We start from the raw sequence: 14,467 nt of genomic DNA, 5'->3' as shown, positions 1-14,467 counted from the left end.
TTTATCTAACATAAAACGATAAATTACAAGTATGATATTTGTATATATCACGAATCCGATGCACTAATGTTCACAATTATTTAATCGTAATTGATTACTTTTAAACGAACTCAATAAATTGATAGTATGTTACGTACACCAATACTCATATTAAATTCACTTGTCGATAAAAATCTAACGTATTATTATTATATAATGAAAATAATCTTCGAGATATAAAAGAAACTAATATCATAATTTCTTAAGATCATCAATGGCACTTTTGGAAAAGAGGGTAGGGTATAAGCATTTGTGGTGATGTTGGGAAAAGGTAGGAGGAAGAGGGGGGACATGGAATTTTTTCCTTTTTGTACCCCAAAAAAAATAAAAGATTTCTCCAAGTTAAATGCTCAAGAGGCACCAATCCTTTTGTACTTCTCACAAGAACATCACATCATTATATATATATATATATATATATTATTTTCATATTATTGCTTTTTTTTTTTTGGTCATCTAACTATTACATTAATGACACAATTAAGTGAATTTTAATATTTAATATCTTAAAAATAAAATATATTATTATTATCACATTCACTAAAACTATGAGGTAAATCTTTTATATATATATATAATTATATTATTTTTAATATATAGTATTTTGTAAATGTTCAAAAATAAATTGAGGGTTTTTTAGCCACTAATTGGAGCTTTAAATTAGTACCTTAATCTTTGGTTTGATGGGTCTCAACCATCATATAGATAACTAATAATGAATTGCCTACATATCTATAAGTGCTTGGATCTAACATATTTTATTTAATTAAGTGTATAAATTTCGATTTCGAACAATTATACAAACTTTTATATATATATATTGAATCGAGTTTTCAAATTTTAATTTTAAGCAATTAAATGTTTAAAATTTTAAATTATTTTTATTAAGTGTTTAATTCAACATTCGAACTAACAACTTTAAATATAATGTTGAGTGGCACATTAATATCATGTCATACTTTTAAATAAATTTAAAGTAGGATATTTTGTATTTAAACAATAATTAAAACTATATATATATATATATGCGTGTTATATTTTGATTTTCTATTCAAATCAAATATAATATAATTTTAAAAATTATTTAACACGGTAAAACGGTATTAAAATGTGGCATAATATCATATTTATTTATTGTAAATTAAAAAAAAAGGAAATTATGTAGCAAATAACAAAAAAAAAAAGTTGAAATTGATATTAAAATTTCATTTTTGGTCTAATTTATCTTATGGGCTTGTGGCCCATTATAGTTGACCCACCAAAATGGAACAATAAAAGGCTCGAGTGGCCCATTAACAAGATTTTGACCCGTCCTAAAGTCAAACCGGCAAATCCGAAACGATTTTTTCGAATTAAATATAATAATTAATATTATAAATCTACAACATTAAGTGCTTATTAATCAAAATTTAAGTGAAATTATAAATAAATTTTAAAAATTATTAATTATATGTATAGTAGAATGTCACACAAATAAAATCATTAAATTCATATTTGCTAAATATATATATTTCAGATTTATAATAGAGTGAGTTAGTAGGTTACCTGCCCCAATACCCATGTCTTATTATATTAATAATTATTGAATAAAATTAAATCACATAAAACAAAAATAAGAATAATTATTAAATCCAAAAATCTCTTTACTTTTTTTTTAAAAATATATATATATATATTATAAAATAATATTTTATTGCAGTGCGTATAGGACAAATTGTACCACACCGCATTAGAGAGAGTGAAAGTAAATATATATATATATATATATTTATTATTATGAAATTGAAACCATGCATGTCATTGTAATTTATGGTTGATGAGTCAACCTTGAAAAAGAAAGTCCATAACTACAACTACAAACTCCTGTTTCCTTCACCTAAAATTTTGACTTCCTCCCCCAAATTATTGATTTACTTAATTTCACTGCTTCTTCCTTCTTTTTTTTTTTTTTAATTATTAAAAAAAAAGAAAAATAATAATAATATATTTAAATATGACGTCATTATTCAGCATTTTCTGTTGACTTAAATTTTCCATTCTTCCTGGTCGCAGTAGAAGGAACTAATCATCAGGTGCATGCATTGCTGCTGATGACTCACGAACCCAATTAAATCACCGTTGAAAAAGTCAAAATCGACTTAAAAGTCAAACCTTTAGGACTCGACCCTAAAAAAAAATCCCGAGGTCATTAACAGACAGCATCCCATATTAATTGGTTCGTGTTTCTAAAACTTTAGGTTAAAATTCGTATTATTATATTATTACATTATTATATTATTATATTATTATATTACTATTATCAAATTATTGTAAGGTCCCAATTTTTTTCTTCGTAATTTGTCTTTTTACTCCCACAGCTTCAACCGTTGCATGCAAATTAATGTAATTAAAATACCTTTTCCACGATTAAGTTATTCACTACACTCCAAATACGGTAAAGGGTGGTTTGAATTTCAAGTCACGTTTTGGATTAATTTCTTTGTATTTTTTTTTATTAAAACATGTAGGTGGGTGTGGTAAAAAAATAAAATATGTAAAAAAAATAAAAATAAAAAATACCGTATTATAATTATTACGAGATATTTAATTTCATGTCGGATTCAATTTTATTTTTTCCTATTTAAATTACCCATTTTTTAATTAAGTATATCGTATTCGATAATTATTGTGACATGATTTTATGGTAAAACCCAGTTTTTTTTTTATTAAAAAAAACTTTAATCTTGTGAATAATATCTCCACGATCTTATTATATATGCAAATATATATATATATATTAAGATATTACACATAGAGATCCAGCTTGCATCAATTAATGTTATTAGGGTTTCTTTTTACCAAAAAAATTAAAGTTGTAAAGTTTATTAGTTTAAGTAAAGAAGAAAGGTGATCAAATTCTTCCACGCGAGAGACCTACCTTATTAAGGACAAAATCATGATATATGTATATATATTATTTCTTTTGCATATTATATATATATATATATATATATTCTGGTGTGTGTGTGTGTGTGTTTATATACACACGTACATATAGATATATACATGTGTGTGTACGTATGCAAATTAAGACGAACAAAATCCTCCAATCAGCTGATCTTGAGAAGGGCACGTGAATTATCTTCATCTCATTATGGATCAAACCAAACTCTGACATCAATACATTTAATATAATATAATAATAATAATATTTAGACATTTAATAATTTTTTATAATTAATTTCACCATTTCCCCATAAAAAAAAAAAAGCTACATACTTTTCTAATTTTCTCTTTTTTTTTATGTAATCACCTTTCAAATATTGTTAAGATATGTAATTAGGATTTGATTAATTTTTAATCTATGACATTTAGTATAATACAAGTTTGATTCGAGGATTAAAAATAAATAATTATTTAATAATAAAATTGTAAATCTCAAATTTGCACAGATTAAACTGTGGTCCCTTTTCGATTAAGGAGCTTTGTATTTTACTCTACATACCCTAATTTGTTGGGTATAATGTTCGGGAGCCAACTAGTTTACAGCTAATCTCCACTATAAATTTCTTGGTTTTAAATATTAATTAAGTTAATGATGTAATTAATTAATTATAATTTAGTTAAATAGTTGGTAGAAATAATTTTTTTTTTTAACGTGCTACAAATTCATTCAAAACAAAACTGAAAATTAAGAAAATAATAAAGATAATTAAGTCAAGATATAATTCACCATAAACTTAAATTAAATATTAATTAATTATCTTAGTATTTTGTTTGGATAAAAATTAGGATGGAATATGTATATACCGGTAGACAAACAGACCGAACCGAAGAAACAAAAATTATAATGAAGAAACTCCTGGGGTGGTGGCGAACAACGCACGACAATAATAAAATAATAAGATTAAAATTCATAATAATAATTGTTGGTGAATTAAAAATAAAATATTTATTCAACATACCATGTCATGAGCCTGTCTAGAATATTCTTAAACAAGAAAACAAACATACAATCTGTATTTATAATTATTAATTTAATTGTTAGTTAATTAATAATAATAATAAGGCCGCCCCTAATTAAAAAAAAAAAAGGGGGGTTGCCCCGATCAATTTTTATTTGGGGTGGGCCAGGATAAACGGAAGTGCCCGTCTTGACCCTTTTTTTTTTTTCTTTTTATCTCACGACCCAAACAGAACTGTACAAGGACAAAAAGGGACATCCACTTGTATCGTTATTGCGTGGAGGGAAAGTCAATTCCTAACGGTATCTATCCACCGACCACCGACCTACTTTTTACCTCCTTCCATATTATTATTATTATTATTATTAATTTTTTTTTAAAAAAAAAAATCACCATAATAAAAGTAAATTAAATTAAATTAATTTACCGCTTTTCATAATTTACAAATTAATTTTCGTAAATTAAATTAATGTTATTAAATTACTATAAATATTAGAAAATGTGTTAAAAAAAAAGGCTAGATTTTTATAAGAAATTACCTAAAGAAGGCACATCCGTCGTGGTCGACACCACTTATATAAAGAATAAAAAATTGAATTAATGAAAATTAAAAAAAAAAAGGAGGTTATTTGTGGTTGCTTTGCGAATCTGCCAAACACGGCCTAAGAAAATGCCTAGAGGAAGCCAACAAGAGTATGTTACACACGTACGTCTACCTCCTCGCGACCCCAACAATAGGGCAACATGGCGGTTCACTTCATTCTCTGTGCGTGTGTGTGTGTGTGTGTGTGTATATATATATATATGTATATATATTTATTAGATAAATGAATAGAATTGATAATTTTTAAAAAAAAATAAGGGAAAAAATCAGAAAGATTTGTGTCGGTGAGTTTGGATTTTGTCTTTTAAATTTTTTCAGAGCTCAATTGCTTTCTCTCTTATCAACATACGTGTAAGCTCGCCCTGTTGACAACCTCATTGCCCATCTAGCATGTAAGACTAAGCCCCCACCCCTTGTTCTTCTTCTTCTTCATCTTCTTCTTCATCATCTTCTTCTTCCACAACCCCAAAAAACTCTAAACAAACTCAGAGACACCAGACAGACCCAGCTCTTTCTTTCTCTCTCTCTCTCTGTTTTTTACTATTTGCACAGATCAAGGCGTTTTTTTTTTTTTCTATACCCAATTTTTCTTTCTAGGGTTTTTTTGCGTGTGGTACTATGGTTTTTTGAAGGGAAAGTGACGGAATCTAGAGAGAATTAGGGAAGAGGAAAAATATGGAGGGTGGAGCGGAGGTCGCGAGTTCGAGGAAGAGGACGATGGAGCGGCCGTACAAGGGGATAAGGATGAGAAAGTGGGGAAAGTGGGTGGCTGAGATTCGGGAGCCGAATAAACGATCAAGGATTTGGCTCGGCTCATATTCAACCCCTGTCGCGGCGGCTCGGGCGTATGACACGGCCGTCTTCTACCTTAGGGGACCCACCGCCAGGCTCAACTTCCCAGAGCTCCTCACGGGGGAGAAAGTCAGCGGAGGAGGCATCGGCGGGGGATCTGGCTCAGGCTCGTTAGGCGGCGATATGTCAGCCGCTTCCATAAGGAAAAAAGCCACCGAGGTCGGCGCGCAAGTCGACGCGCTGGAAACTGCTCTCCATCACCACCGTAACCTTAATCACAGCCACGATTACGCCGGCGATGGCCGAGATCATAATCACAGCCGGGAAGGTGAAAATAGGTCAGTGGATGGCAAGAGCACTTGCCGCGGGTTATTGGAGCGGGTTGACTTGAATAAGATACCAGACCCAGATAGTTCGGATGGCGAGTGATTATTAATTAGCGAAGGCATGGAATTAGAGACAAAGTGCAAGAATTGTCTCTTGATTTTTACCTTTTAGTGTCATGGAATCTTTTATTTCTCTTCTTCTTCTTCTTCTTCTTCTTCTTCTCCTTTGCCCTTTTTGGTAGTTTTCTTTTCCCTCTTTAATATATAACTTTGGGCTTTGATGGAAAAATTTTGGGGTTGTAAAAAAAAAAAAAAAAAAAGGGGTTAAATTGTATATTATTAGCTTAATTTGGTTCTTATTATCTTCTAATTCTATCATTAATGGGACACTGATGTTATTGATATGGTCAGGAGTATGATGGAATAAGATTTTATGCCTGGAAAGAAACTAAACATGGTAATTCAGAAACCTTTTGGAGATTAAGAGAAAAGGGTCAAGAATTAGGGTTTTGTCAAGTTTGGAAACGAGTGATAAAAAATGAATAAATGGGTTATAAAAAGTGGGTATTTTGAAGGGATTAAGACCGGAAGCAGTTGGAGGAAATGGTAACTACCAAGAGATAAGATTATGGGAGTTAGGTTTTTTTTTTTTTTTTTTTTTTTTTTGTGGGGTAGGAGCCCTGAGAAAGGGTCGTATACATATGCATATATACATATAAATCGGGGACAGAGAGAGGAAATGCAGGTGAGGTCAGGGTCGTAGGCCTACCCTATGATCAATTGAAATGGTCCAACTTGGTGGGGGTGGTGGGGAGGAGATTTTGATGCTCTTTTTTTTTTTTTTTTGGTTTTTGTTCAAATATGGAATTTTCGTTCAACTGTCAAATCGCCGTTCCTCCCTCACTATGAACAAATTCAGTTTGTTTATTTTGGTGAAAATCAAATTGCTCTTGTAGAAATACAATCTCTAAATAAATAAATAAAAAAAAAATATATATATATATATATATATAATGTGATTCGAAGAAATAGTATATAAATTTATATTTGATTATAACAAAGCGAGCTTTTAAGGTTAATATGTTTGACTTTTAAAAGCTATTAATCACAATTCCTACGTTAAAAGTTGTTGACTTTACCTTTTTATCACCACCACCATGTTAAATTACCGATGACACGACGTTGGTTCTTCCTTGATTGGCGGGGGATAATTAGGGTAATAACATTAATGATTTAATGTGAATTTTACGAGTTGGGTAATGAATATTTTCAATTTAGGAAGGTGTAATAAGGTATTAATCGAGATTTAATAAATTAAAAGTAATTTTTTGGTGAAAATATATATATATATATATATGTTTCATTAAGTCTTGTTCAAAGATGATGGATGCTTAAATTTACAATTCAATCTTTTTAATCAAAATATATAAGATTTTAAATAATTCATTTATAAAATGAACTTTGACGGGCTATCTAAATGTAGGTAGACATCGACATTTGATGGGAAACAAATGTGTAATGGAGGGGGGAATATTTAGAGGAAGTGGGGGGAAAAAAAAATGGGGGAAACTAGAAAAGCACTAAAAACCCATTTCTACTTGTTCCGACTCTTACAATCTTCACGGTCAAGTATGAAAAATGGTGGATTCATTTCTTCTATTGACAAACTAACCGCTTTGCGTCATTTGCAATGTTTCGAAGCAAACCCCCCCAAAAAAAATGGTTGCTTTCCTTCACTGTCAATCTTAAACTGCACAATTACGCTATCACATTTATAGGCCAGCATCAAGCTCAGTTTCAAAGGGTTTACATTATATCACTTTTATTTAATACTGTAATAGTAAGTAATGTTTAGAAAATAATAATAATAAAAACACACACACACACAAAAGTTTTAAGAGTGAAACACTATTCAAATACATCAGAATCAATATAAAAGGAGAAAAGTAAGGATCTCAAACAACCATGAATTTCTAGTGTACACCCGTTTGAGAAAAACAAGAACTACTAGAAATGACCAGTCTTTTTTTTTTTTTTTTTTTTTCTCTGCTTGGAGAAAAAGGGAGACCGGCAACTGACAATAATTACTGCGTCCTAACTGTTTTTCATCCCCGTAAAAAAAGTATTTGTTATGGGCTTAGAATTTGTAAACGACAGTAATGGTTTGCCGTACAAACACGAAGACAAAATTGTACATTAAAAGCAGCTCCTCTTTTTCTTGGCTCTTTTCATTCATGTGACCGGCGACAGCTTTGCAGAACAAGCAGATTCCCTGCCGCATGTTGGACCGCCTTGAATTCCTCGCGATGTAGTGTTTACCTGTTACGCTTTCCTTTCGATATCTCGTTTTATTTGGAGTGCAGCTCTTACAACATTTCCTCTTGTGATTATCCCCACCTTATTATCAAGTACAGGCACCAGCAGCTCAGTAGTAATCACTCCCAATATAATTATCATATGTGCACTAGTTTTATGAATTATAAAGTATAGATCCGACCTATGTGGTTTGGTCTTATAACAGTTTTTTATATTGGTGATTTTTTTTTTTTTTTTTTGAAAAACTTGATACTATGAAATCTTTTGTCATTTTGCATAAAGCCATTAATTACTTAAAAATGCACAGTTGTAAGCTTCTAAATACGAATGAACATTTTGAAGCCAAACAAATAAAAACTAAATCACAAACCAAAATTACAGGCTAATTAAAAAAAAAAAACTAATATTTCTACGTAAAAATGACTGACTCAAATAATATGGAATTGACGGAAAAAAAAAAAAAAATTTACAGAATTAAATTGCAATCAATTCAAAGAATAGGAGCTAAAAACTAGTCTTTATTTGTTGCCATGGGGAAAGACAAGTCAATATAACAATAATGGATGTCTTACCAGTTTACCATCAGCATCTACCACAGGAAGCCGCCTGTATTTTGTCTCAAGCAATAATCTGTTATTCACAAAAGCGCAATGAAGTTCAATGCTTTTGCTTCCCACCAGGCAGGCAGAACAATGGGGGAAGGGAAATGTGGGGCACTGGGGTAGGGTGAATAAAGGGAAAAAAAAAAAAAAAAGCTTAGAAACCACAAACATCAAAAATATCATGTCAAACCTGGCAGCATCCTCAAGATTAGTGGTTTGCCGAACAACAACTGGCGCTGGTGTCATTAAATCACCAACAACTTTCCCGTTTGTTTTACTTAGCAACTTCTGTACTTCGTTAAAAGTCTGCACCAAGTAGTCAACATTAAGAAAGCACTTGGACAATCTGTAGATGCTTGTAGGTCAATTTACTTTTTTGTTTTCCTTAAGCGCCATCTAGGTTAGTCATTAGCATGGATGTCATGCAAACAATTTCCTGAGGATGCTGTGTGTCTTCTTTATATCCACTTTATCAAAAGACAGAAAGGAGTGCATTCGAGAGTCTATCAGGGTTTTACCAAATACTCTGACAGTTATGCCAGTCAGGATAAGAGTTCCCTTTCAACAGATTAGTTTAACTTATAAATCCTGATTGATTTGCATAGTAGCAGTCAGCAATAACAATGCCCAAGGAGAAGTAACAATTTCCTTTCTGGATTGTGATTATTCCTATTGAACAGACTTAAAGAGAAGGAATCCCATTTTAAACTATTGAAGAGCTAAGAATCCCTAGATCAATAATCAGGGGAAGCTAAATTGATAGCCACATAGGAAAAAGGTTCAACCTTAAACAGGTGTGAAGAAAAACTTTGTGCCATTCAACTAACTCAGTACCATGAGCACCCAAATCTTTGCCACACCAACAACTACCAAAAGTAGGGCCAGTTCAACTTTTTTCAGCTTCAACACTTTAAAAAACTTTCCATTTATTTATCAAACATCCCGAGTCAACTAAGAGCGAATATGTTAGGATATATTCACATGCAATCACATATGAAAGGAAATTTAGTACAAAGTAAGAAACTAAGAGTTCTTATGTAAATATGCGTCAAGACAGACAGAAGCCGAGCAGGCAAGGCTATCTTGTCCCCATTTTCATTCCCAAAAAAAACAATCGCCAAACTGATTGGGTTGGTTCAAATTAGGTTACGTAATGGGTAACTCACCAACTTTTTACTATGCTTTGACTGAGAAAAGTGAAAAAAGAAAAATGAAAAAAGGGGATGCTCACTCTGTCTTTACTTTTGGATTGAAGCAATAATTAGTAAAGGAAATGGAGAGATGATGAGCATCCACTCACTTCCTTTAAAATTTTAATTTTTCCCCTCCAAATTTGAGGAAAATGATTAAAAGAAAATTACTCCAAAAATTTTAAAGAATTTTTTTAAAAAAATTTTTTACTAGCTAACTTATCATTGTATTGACAAGAGATATTACTGAAGATTTTCTCATAACTAGTAATTCCTTCTACTTTACAAAGATAGCCAAAAGAGATTTTAAATCTAAACAAAAAGAAGAATTTTCTTTTTCCTTCCTTTCAATTCCTTTAGGATCATTATTTTTCTTTCCTTTCTTTTTCTCTCAAATCTTTTACAAATTTTTACCCAAACATATTATCAATTCAAAAACCCTGAAAAATTTTGGGGGAACAAATTTCCAAACAAAAAAACGAATTCCTAAAATGGATGAATCATGCAGAAATAAAGCAAACAAGGAATCAGTTCAATTCAGGGCCACCACAAACACATGCGCAGATCATTGATGTTTGAACCCATGTTTAGTTGACTAGAATGCATACTTGGAAAATCCCAGTTCATCGAAATCCAATCAAGACTTCTCACAATACTAACCCTCTATCCTAAACTCCGTATTAACACAATCTTTAAACAAAATCAACAGGGATCTTAAGCTCACTACCGAGTAGCGATCAAGAGACAGAAACTGTTGGCCTGTAACAGATGAGGGATTGAGTTTCTCAGCCAACATCATCTCTCCCTCGGTAAAACACTTCCCTTTCTAGGACACATTACCTTGGACAGTAAATACTTTCATATCAATTGCCTCATCAAGCAGTGTCAGTCCTTTTTATGGGCTTCTATTGATTAAATAACATTCCACTGTCTCAATCCTAACTTACCTGCCTCTTTTGGCATGTGTCATTATAACGCAAGTTACTATGATACCCATACTAGAAAAACAGTTAGAAGACAACGATAGCAAGAATAAATGATGGGGGGGACAGTTGTCACATACTTTCCAAGTGCTGTCAACTTCAGGAAACATGCCGTTATCTGTTCGCCCACCACCTATTTGCAAAATGAAGAGAGCCCACATTGTATAAGAAATGAATGTCATCTTTTTTTAACATAAGAATGAATATCATCATACACATGTCAACTTTTCCAGTTTCATAGAAGAGAAATCAGAAACTAAACTAGGTATAAACAAAAATTTGACTGCTATCATCACTGACTCCCTTGAAGGAGAGACACTGCAGATTTTCTATAGCTTTTGCTTAATCTTCCATTTGTGGAACACCATATTTGCTTCAAAGCGAAGCATTTGAGAATTTGATTATTAAACATAGTGAAGAAACATGATTTCACAGAAAAGTTGCCACTTTCACTGAGCTTCCAAAAATAGGTGTCCTCGACTAGATAATTCACTGAGGACGTTTCAGGGCTAACCAGCATATTTTCATACTCCTCAATCTCTCTGTTGTTCAAATTCTGAGTGAGAATAATGTGTCAAGCAACAATGCTCCCATTCCGAATGAAACACTCCCCTACTTTGCCTCCTTATTATGAGCTACAGAAAAAGATAATGAGGGCCCTGAATTTCAGGGCTAGATCTCCATACCACACATCATATCAGAAACTAATCATTTTCCAATTGCCTGCTTTTATGAATCCTGACAAGTCAGTCCAGCTTCTCCTAATAGCCTTTCATAAACTTGGGCAGTAAGCTCCTCTAATGGTTCCAATCATCAAACTCCCGTTAACGTCCCATACCTCTACATCTATCAACACCCAATATGTGGAAGATCTTCTGTCTCCGAATCCACAGGAAATGAAAAAGATAACCTTTATATTTATCAACCAACTCCAGCACCTAATTGTTTGACATAAACAATGCCACCAAAGCCAGTAGTAAATAACTGGTATCCCAAGTCAATCGGCATATCTCCTGGCTATAATTGGCTGGGCTTGATCGTGGCCCCGGAACAGCAGTTTTCATGTGCAGCTAGTTGAGAGATCTAGTTTTAAACCAGCCAATCTGCGCATGAAGGTTAAGGAGCATGGTGGATTTTTTATGTGCTATTCCAAAATACAGGACTTCAAGCCCACATCAATAGCATATGATTATGGTTCTCTAAAGACCCATATTAACATGCTAAAAGCACCAATTTCAACATTTTTTTCAATGCCCGTCAACTACAGAAGAATAATCGCAAATACCAGACTGGAGACAAGGATAAAAGAACAGTCTAGGTACATATAGGACGTACATGATGAAAATACAAAACCTGATCTAGTTCTTAAATGAAGAGAAAATATTGGAAATATTCAGATCTATTTGTATATTATCTCCAAAATTAAGGTCTTTAGTCGCCATAGATAAGACAATTAAATAACCAATATAAAAATTACCAGAATTAAAAGGTAGATGTGCTTGATGATGTTAATTTACCAGATATGGAGTCCAATGCTAACAAATCATAATCTGAAACAAGACCAACCTGCAATAGCCAAAATCAATTCTAAGATCTCCACATTATATAAATGTTAACCTGATAGCAGATCACATAAATAATGCAGAATTGCTTAACTAAACAAGAAGAAACAACAAACAGTCTCGCCCCCAATCATCACCACAACCAAAAGAAACATACACACACAAAATAACAACATCGAGAAAAGGGGGTACAAAAGATACTGAGAACTACAGAAAAACACACTTAAACAGTCATGTGACCTGCAAACTATCAAGCAATGCAATAAAAAAATATTAATTCACTAAGATGAGTAGGAAAAACTTACTATTTTCCAGTCATCATCAATTACAGGAAAACCGGTGATCCTATGTTCCACAAGGGCTTCCAGTGCTGTTGATACACGGTTTAAGCATCAGAAAAGGAAAAAAACAAATGGAACCAGACAGTCAGAGATAGAAATTGAGCATGATAAATACCTTCATCTACAGTTGTTGTAGGCTTTACCACATGCAAGTCTTCTTTTCTTGTCATGAACTCGCCAACTGTATATATTCCACTTCTTGGCTGCAAAGGAAACAAATGTAATAAGCCCATGTCTGAGTCATTTTAAGTAATATCAGTTACGATTGCTGATATGACATTTGCCTAATTGGTAGATATAATAAATGCATAATTTTTCCAAAATGCATAAGGCAGAGTATTCGAAATGAAATTCATTATGCAAATAATGAAACACGGCAATAGAGGAAATGTACCTATCACTTAAAGCCGCTATAGACGGACCTAAGAAGCAAAAGCATGCAGGGAAAGAAAATGCAGACCGACCAAGTTGAAATTCAGCAGAACTCTCTTCACTTTTTCAAATGCTATGGTTTCTGTACTTTCTAATTCCTCATGACATATTATAAAAACAGTCTTTCGGCAACACCTATGCTGAAAAACATCATTTGACACACAACTTTCTCAAAATAAAATATCTCCCTATTAGACCAGTCGGATGGTCTACTGCTTTCCTTTGCTCTGAAAGAGACTTTGCCTCGCCAAAAAATTGCTTATAATATACACATCCATATATAAAAGCATAAATAGAGAAAATTATTTTGATTAAAAACTGTTAAACGAACAGCTTCAGCGTCACGTAAACACTGGCCACTGGATTTTTCGATAAAAATTCACGATAGACGTTTGTGATTTTTAATAATACAACTGACTTGTGTCTAAATCAATAAATTTAAAAATTCCAATCCAATCAAATAAGACCCCCTACAGTCAGCACTTCGTCACAATTTATCAAATTATAGACATGAATCTGTAATGGATGCCACTAAAGGTGAACTTTCTCTGTTTCCCAGAGCACGTTAAACCCTAAATTAGCAACAGGACAAACTTCATATCTATGAACAAGCCACTAAACTTGTTCAGGAAAAAAAAAATAACAAAAATAATAAGACTACAAATGAAAGGAGGAGACGATAAGCCGATAAGATAACAGGAAACTAACCGAAACGGAATTTGCCGTCAAGGTAGCACTAGTAGCCATAGCGGAAGACCTGCGGGAAGCGGAAACTCGAGAGACAGCGGCCGCGGAGACGGCAAGGAAACGAGGATGACCGGGACGGCGGATGAGAAGACACGGTAGATGGAGTGCCGGCGAGGCAGTTGCAGAGGTGACGGAGCGTTGGCGCGTGAGGGAGAGCGGGTAACGGTGGAGGAGAGAGTCCATTGTTTTCAGCTTTCTTTTGGCGGTTGAAGGAGGGACAGAGAAGACGCGAAGGATTTTTGCGTACGGTGCAGCGAGAAGAACCTCGCAAGCCGTGCGAAATACGAATACGACTGTGATATTTCGCTCTGGAAATGATTAAAAGGCCCCGGCTGCTGATATCATCTTCCTCTTAAACTGCACGGTCGCAGATATTATAATTTGAAAAATTATTAAATTTAATTCATAAATTACGCCATCAATTTAGTTTTTAAAATTTGGATTTCGATAGTCATTTAAATTTAATTTTCTAATAAAAAAATGAAAAACGTATTAATATTTTTTATTTTAAATATAAATGTATAAAATATAATAAAAAAATATCTAATATTTTTATAAATTATACAAAAATAAATTGATTTCTTATATT

At 32.6% G+C, this 14,467-nt stretch overlaps 2 protein-coding genes across 2 annotated transcripts; one reads left to right on the top strand and one right to left on the bottom strand.

Annotated features, from left to right (window-relative positions):
- Positions 1-4,820: 4,820 nt before the first annotated feature.
- On the top strand, positions 4,821-6,109 carry LOC110814373 (ethylene-responsive transcription factor RAP2-10). Its single transcript, XM_022041804.2, has one exon. The coding sequence runs from the start codon at positions 5,263-5,265 to the stop codon at positions 5,806-5,808; it is 546 nt and encodes a 181-aa protein (XP_021897496.1). The 5' UTR covers positions 4,821-5,262; the 3' UTR covers positions 5,809-6,109.
- A 1,661-nt stretch (positions 6,110-7,770) lies between these two features.
- On the bottom strand, positions 7,771-14,202 carry LEJ2 (Cystathionine beta-synthase (CBS) family protein). Its single transcript, XM_022041864.2, has 8 exons — positions 13,840-14,202; positions 12,815-12,902; positions 12,664-12,728; positions 12,314-12,362; positions 10,877-10,929; positions 8,814-8,929; positions 8,594-8,651; positions 7,771-8,102 (listed from the first exon to the last, which is right to left on the bottom strand). Exons 1-8 carry the CDS (start codon positions 14,059-14,061, stop codon positions 8,028-8,030), a joined length of 726 nt encoding a protein of 241 aa, XP_021897556.1. The 5' UTR covers positions 14,062-14,202; the 3' UTR covers positions 7,771-8,027.
- Between the last annotated feature and the right edge of the window lie 265 nt (positions 14,203-14,467).

This window comes from Carica papaya, chromosome 4, assembly GCF_054855325.1.
Source record: "Carica papaya isolate Zhongbai chromosome 4, ASM5485532v1, whole genome shotgun sequence".
Taxonomy (NCBI): domain Eukaryota; kingdom Viridiplantae; phylum Streptophyta; class Magnoliopsida; order Brassicales; family Caricaceae; genus Carica; species Carica papaya.
The sequence above is the reverse complement of the archived record's forward strand: the minus strand, read 5'-3'. Positions and strand labels throughout refer to the sequence as shown.

Excerpts from the sequence above, each read along its gene's own strand:
- LOC110814373 (XM_022041804.2), top strand. The coding sequence starts at position 5,263 with ATGGAGGGTGGAGCGGAGGTCGCGAGTTCGAGGAAGAGGACGATGGAG.
- LEJ2 (XM_022041864.2), bottom strand. The coding sequence starts at position 14,061 with ATGGACTCTCTCCTCCACCGTTACCCGCTCTCCCTCACGCGCCAACGC. Across the intron at positions 8,652-8,813 it reads AATCTTGAGGATGCTGCCAG|ATTATTGCTTGAGACAAAAT; the intron begins GTTTGACATGAT and ends TGTGAATAACAG. Across the intron at positions 8,103-8,593 it reads TAGATGCTGATGGTAAACTG|GTGGGGATAATCACAAGAGG; the intron begins GTAAGACATCCA and ends CTTGATAATAAG.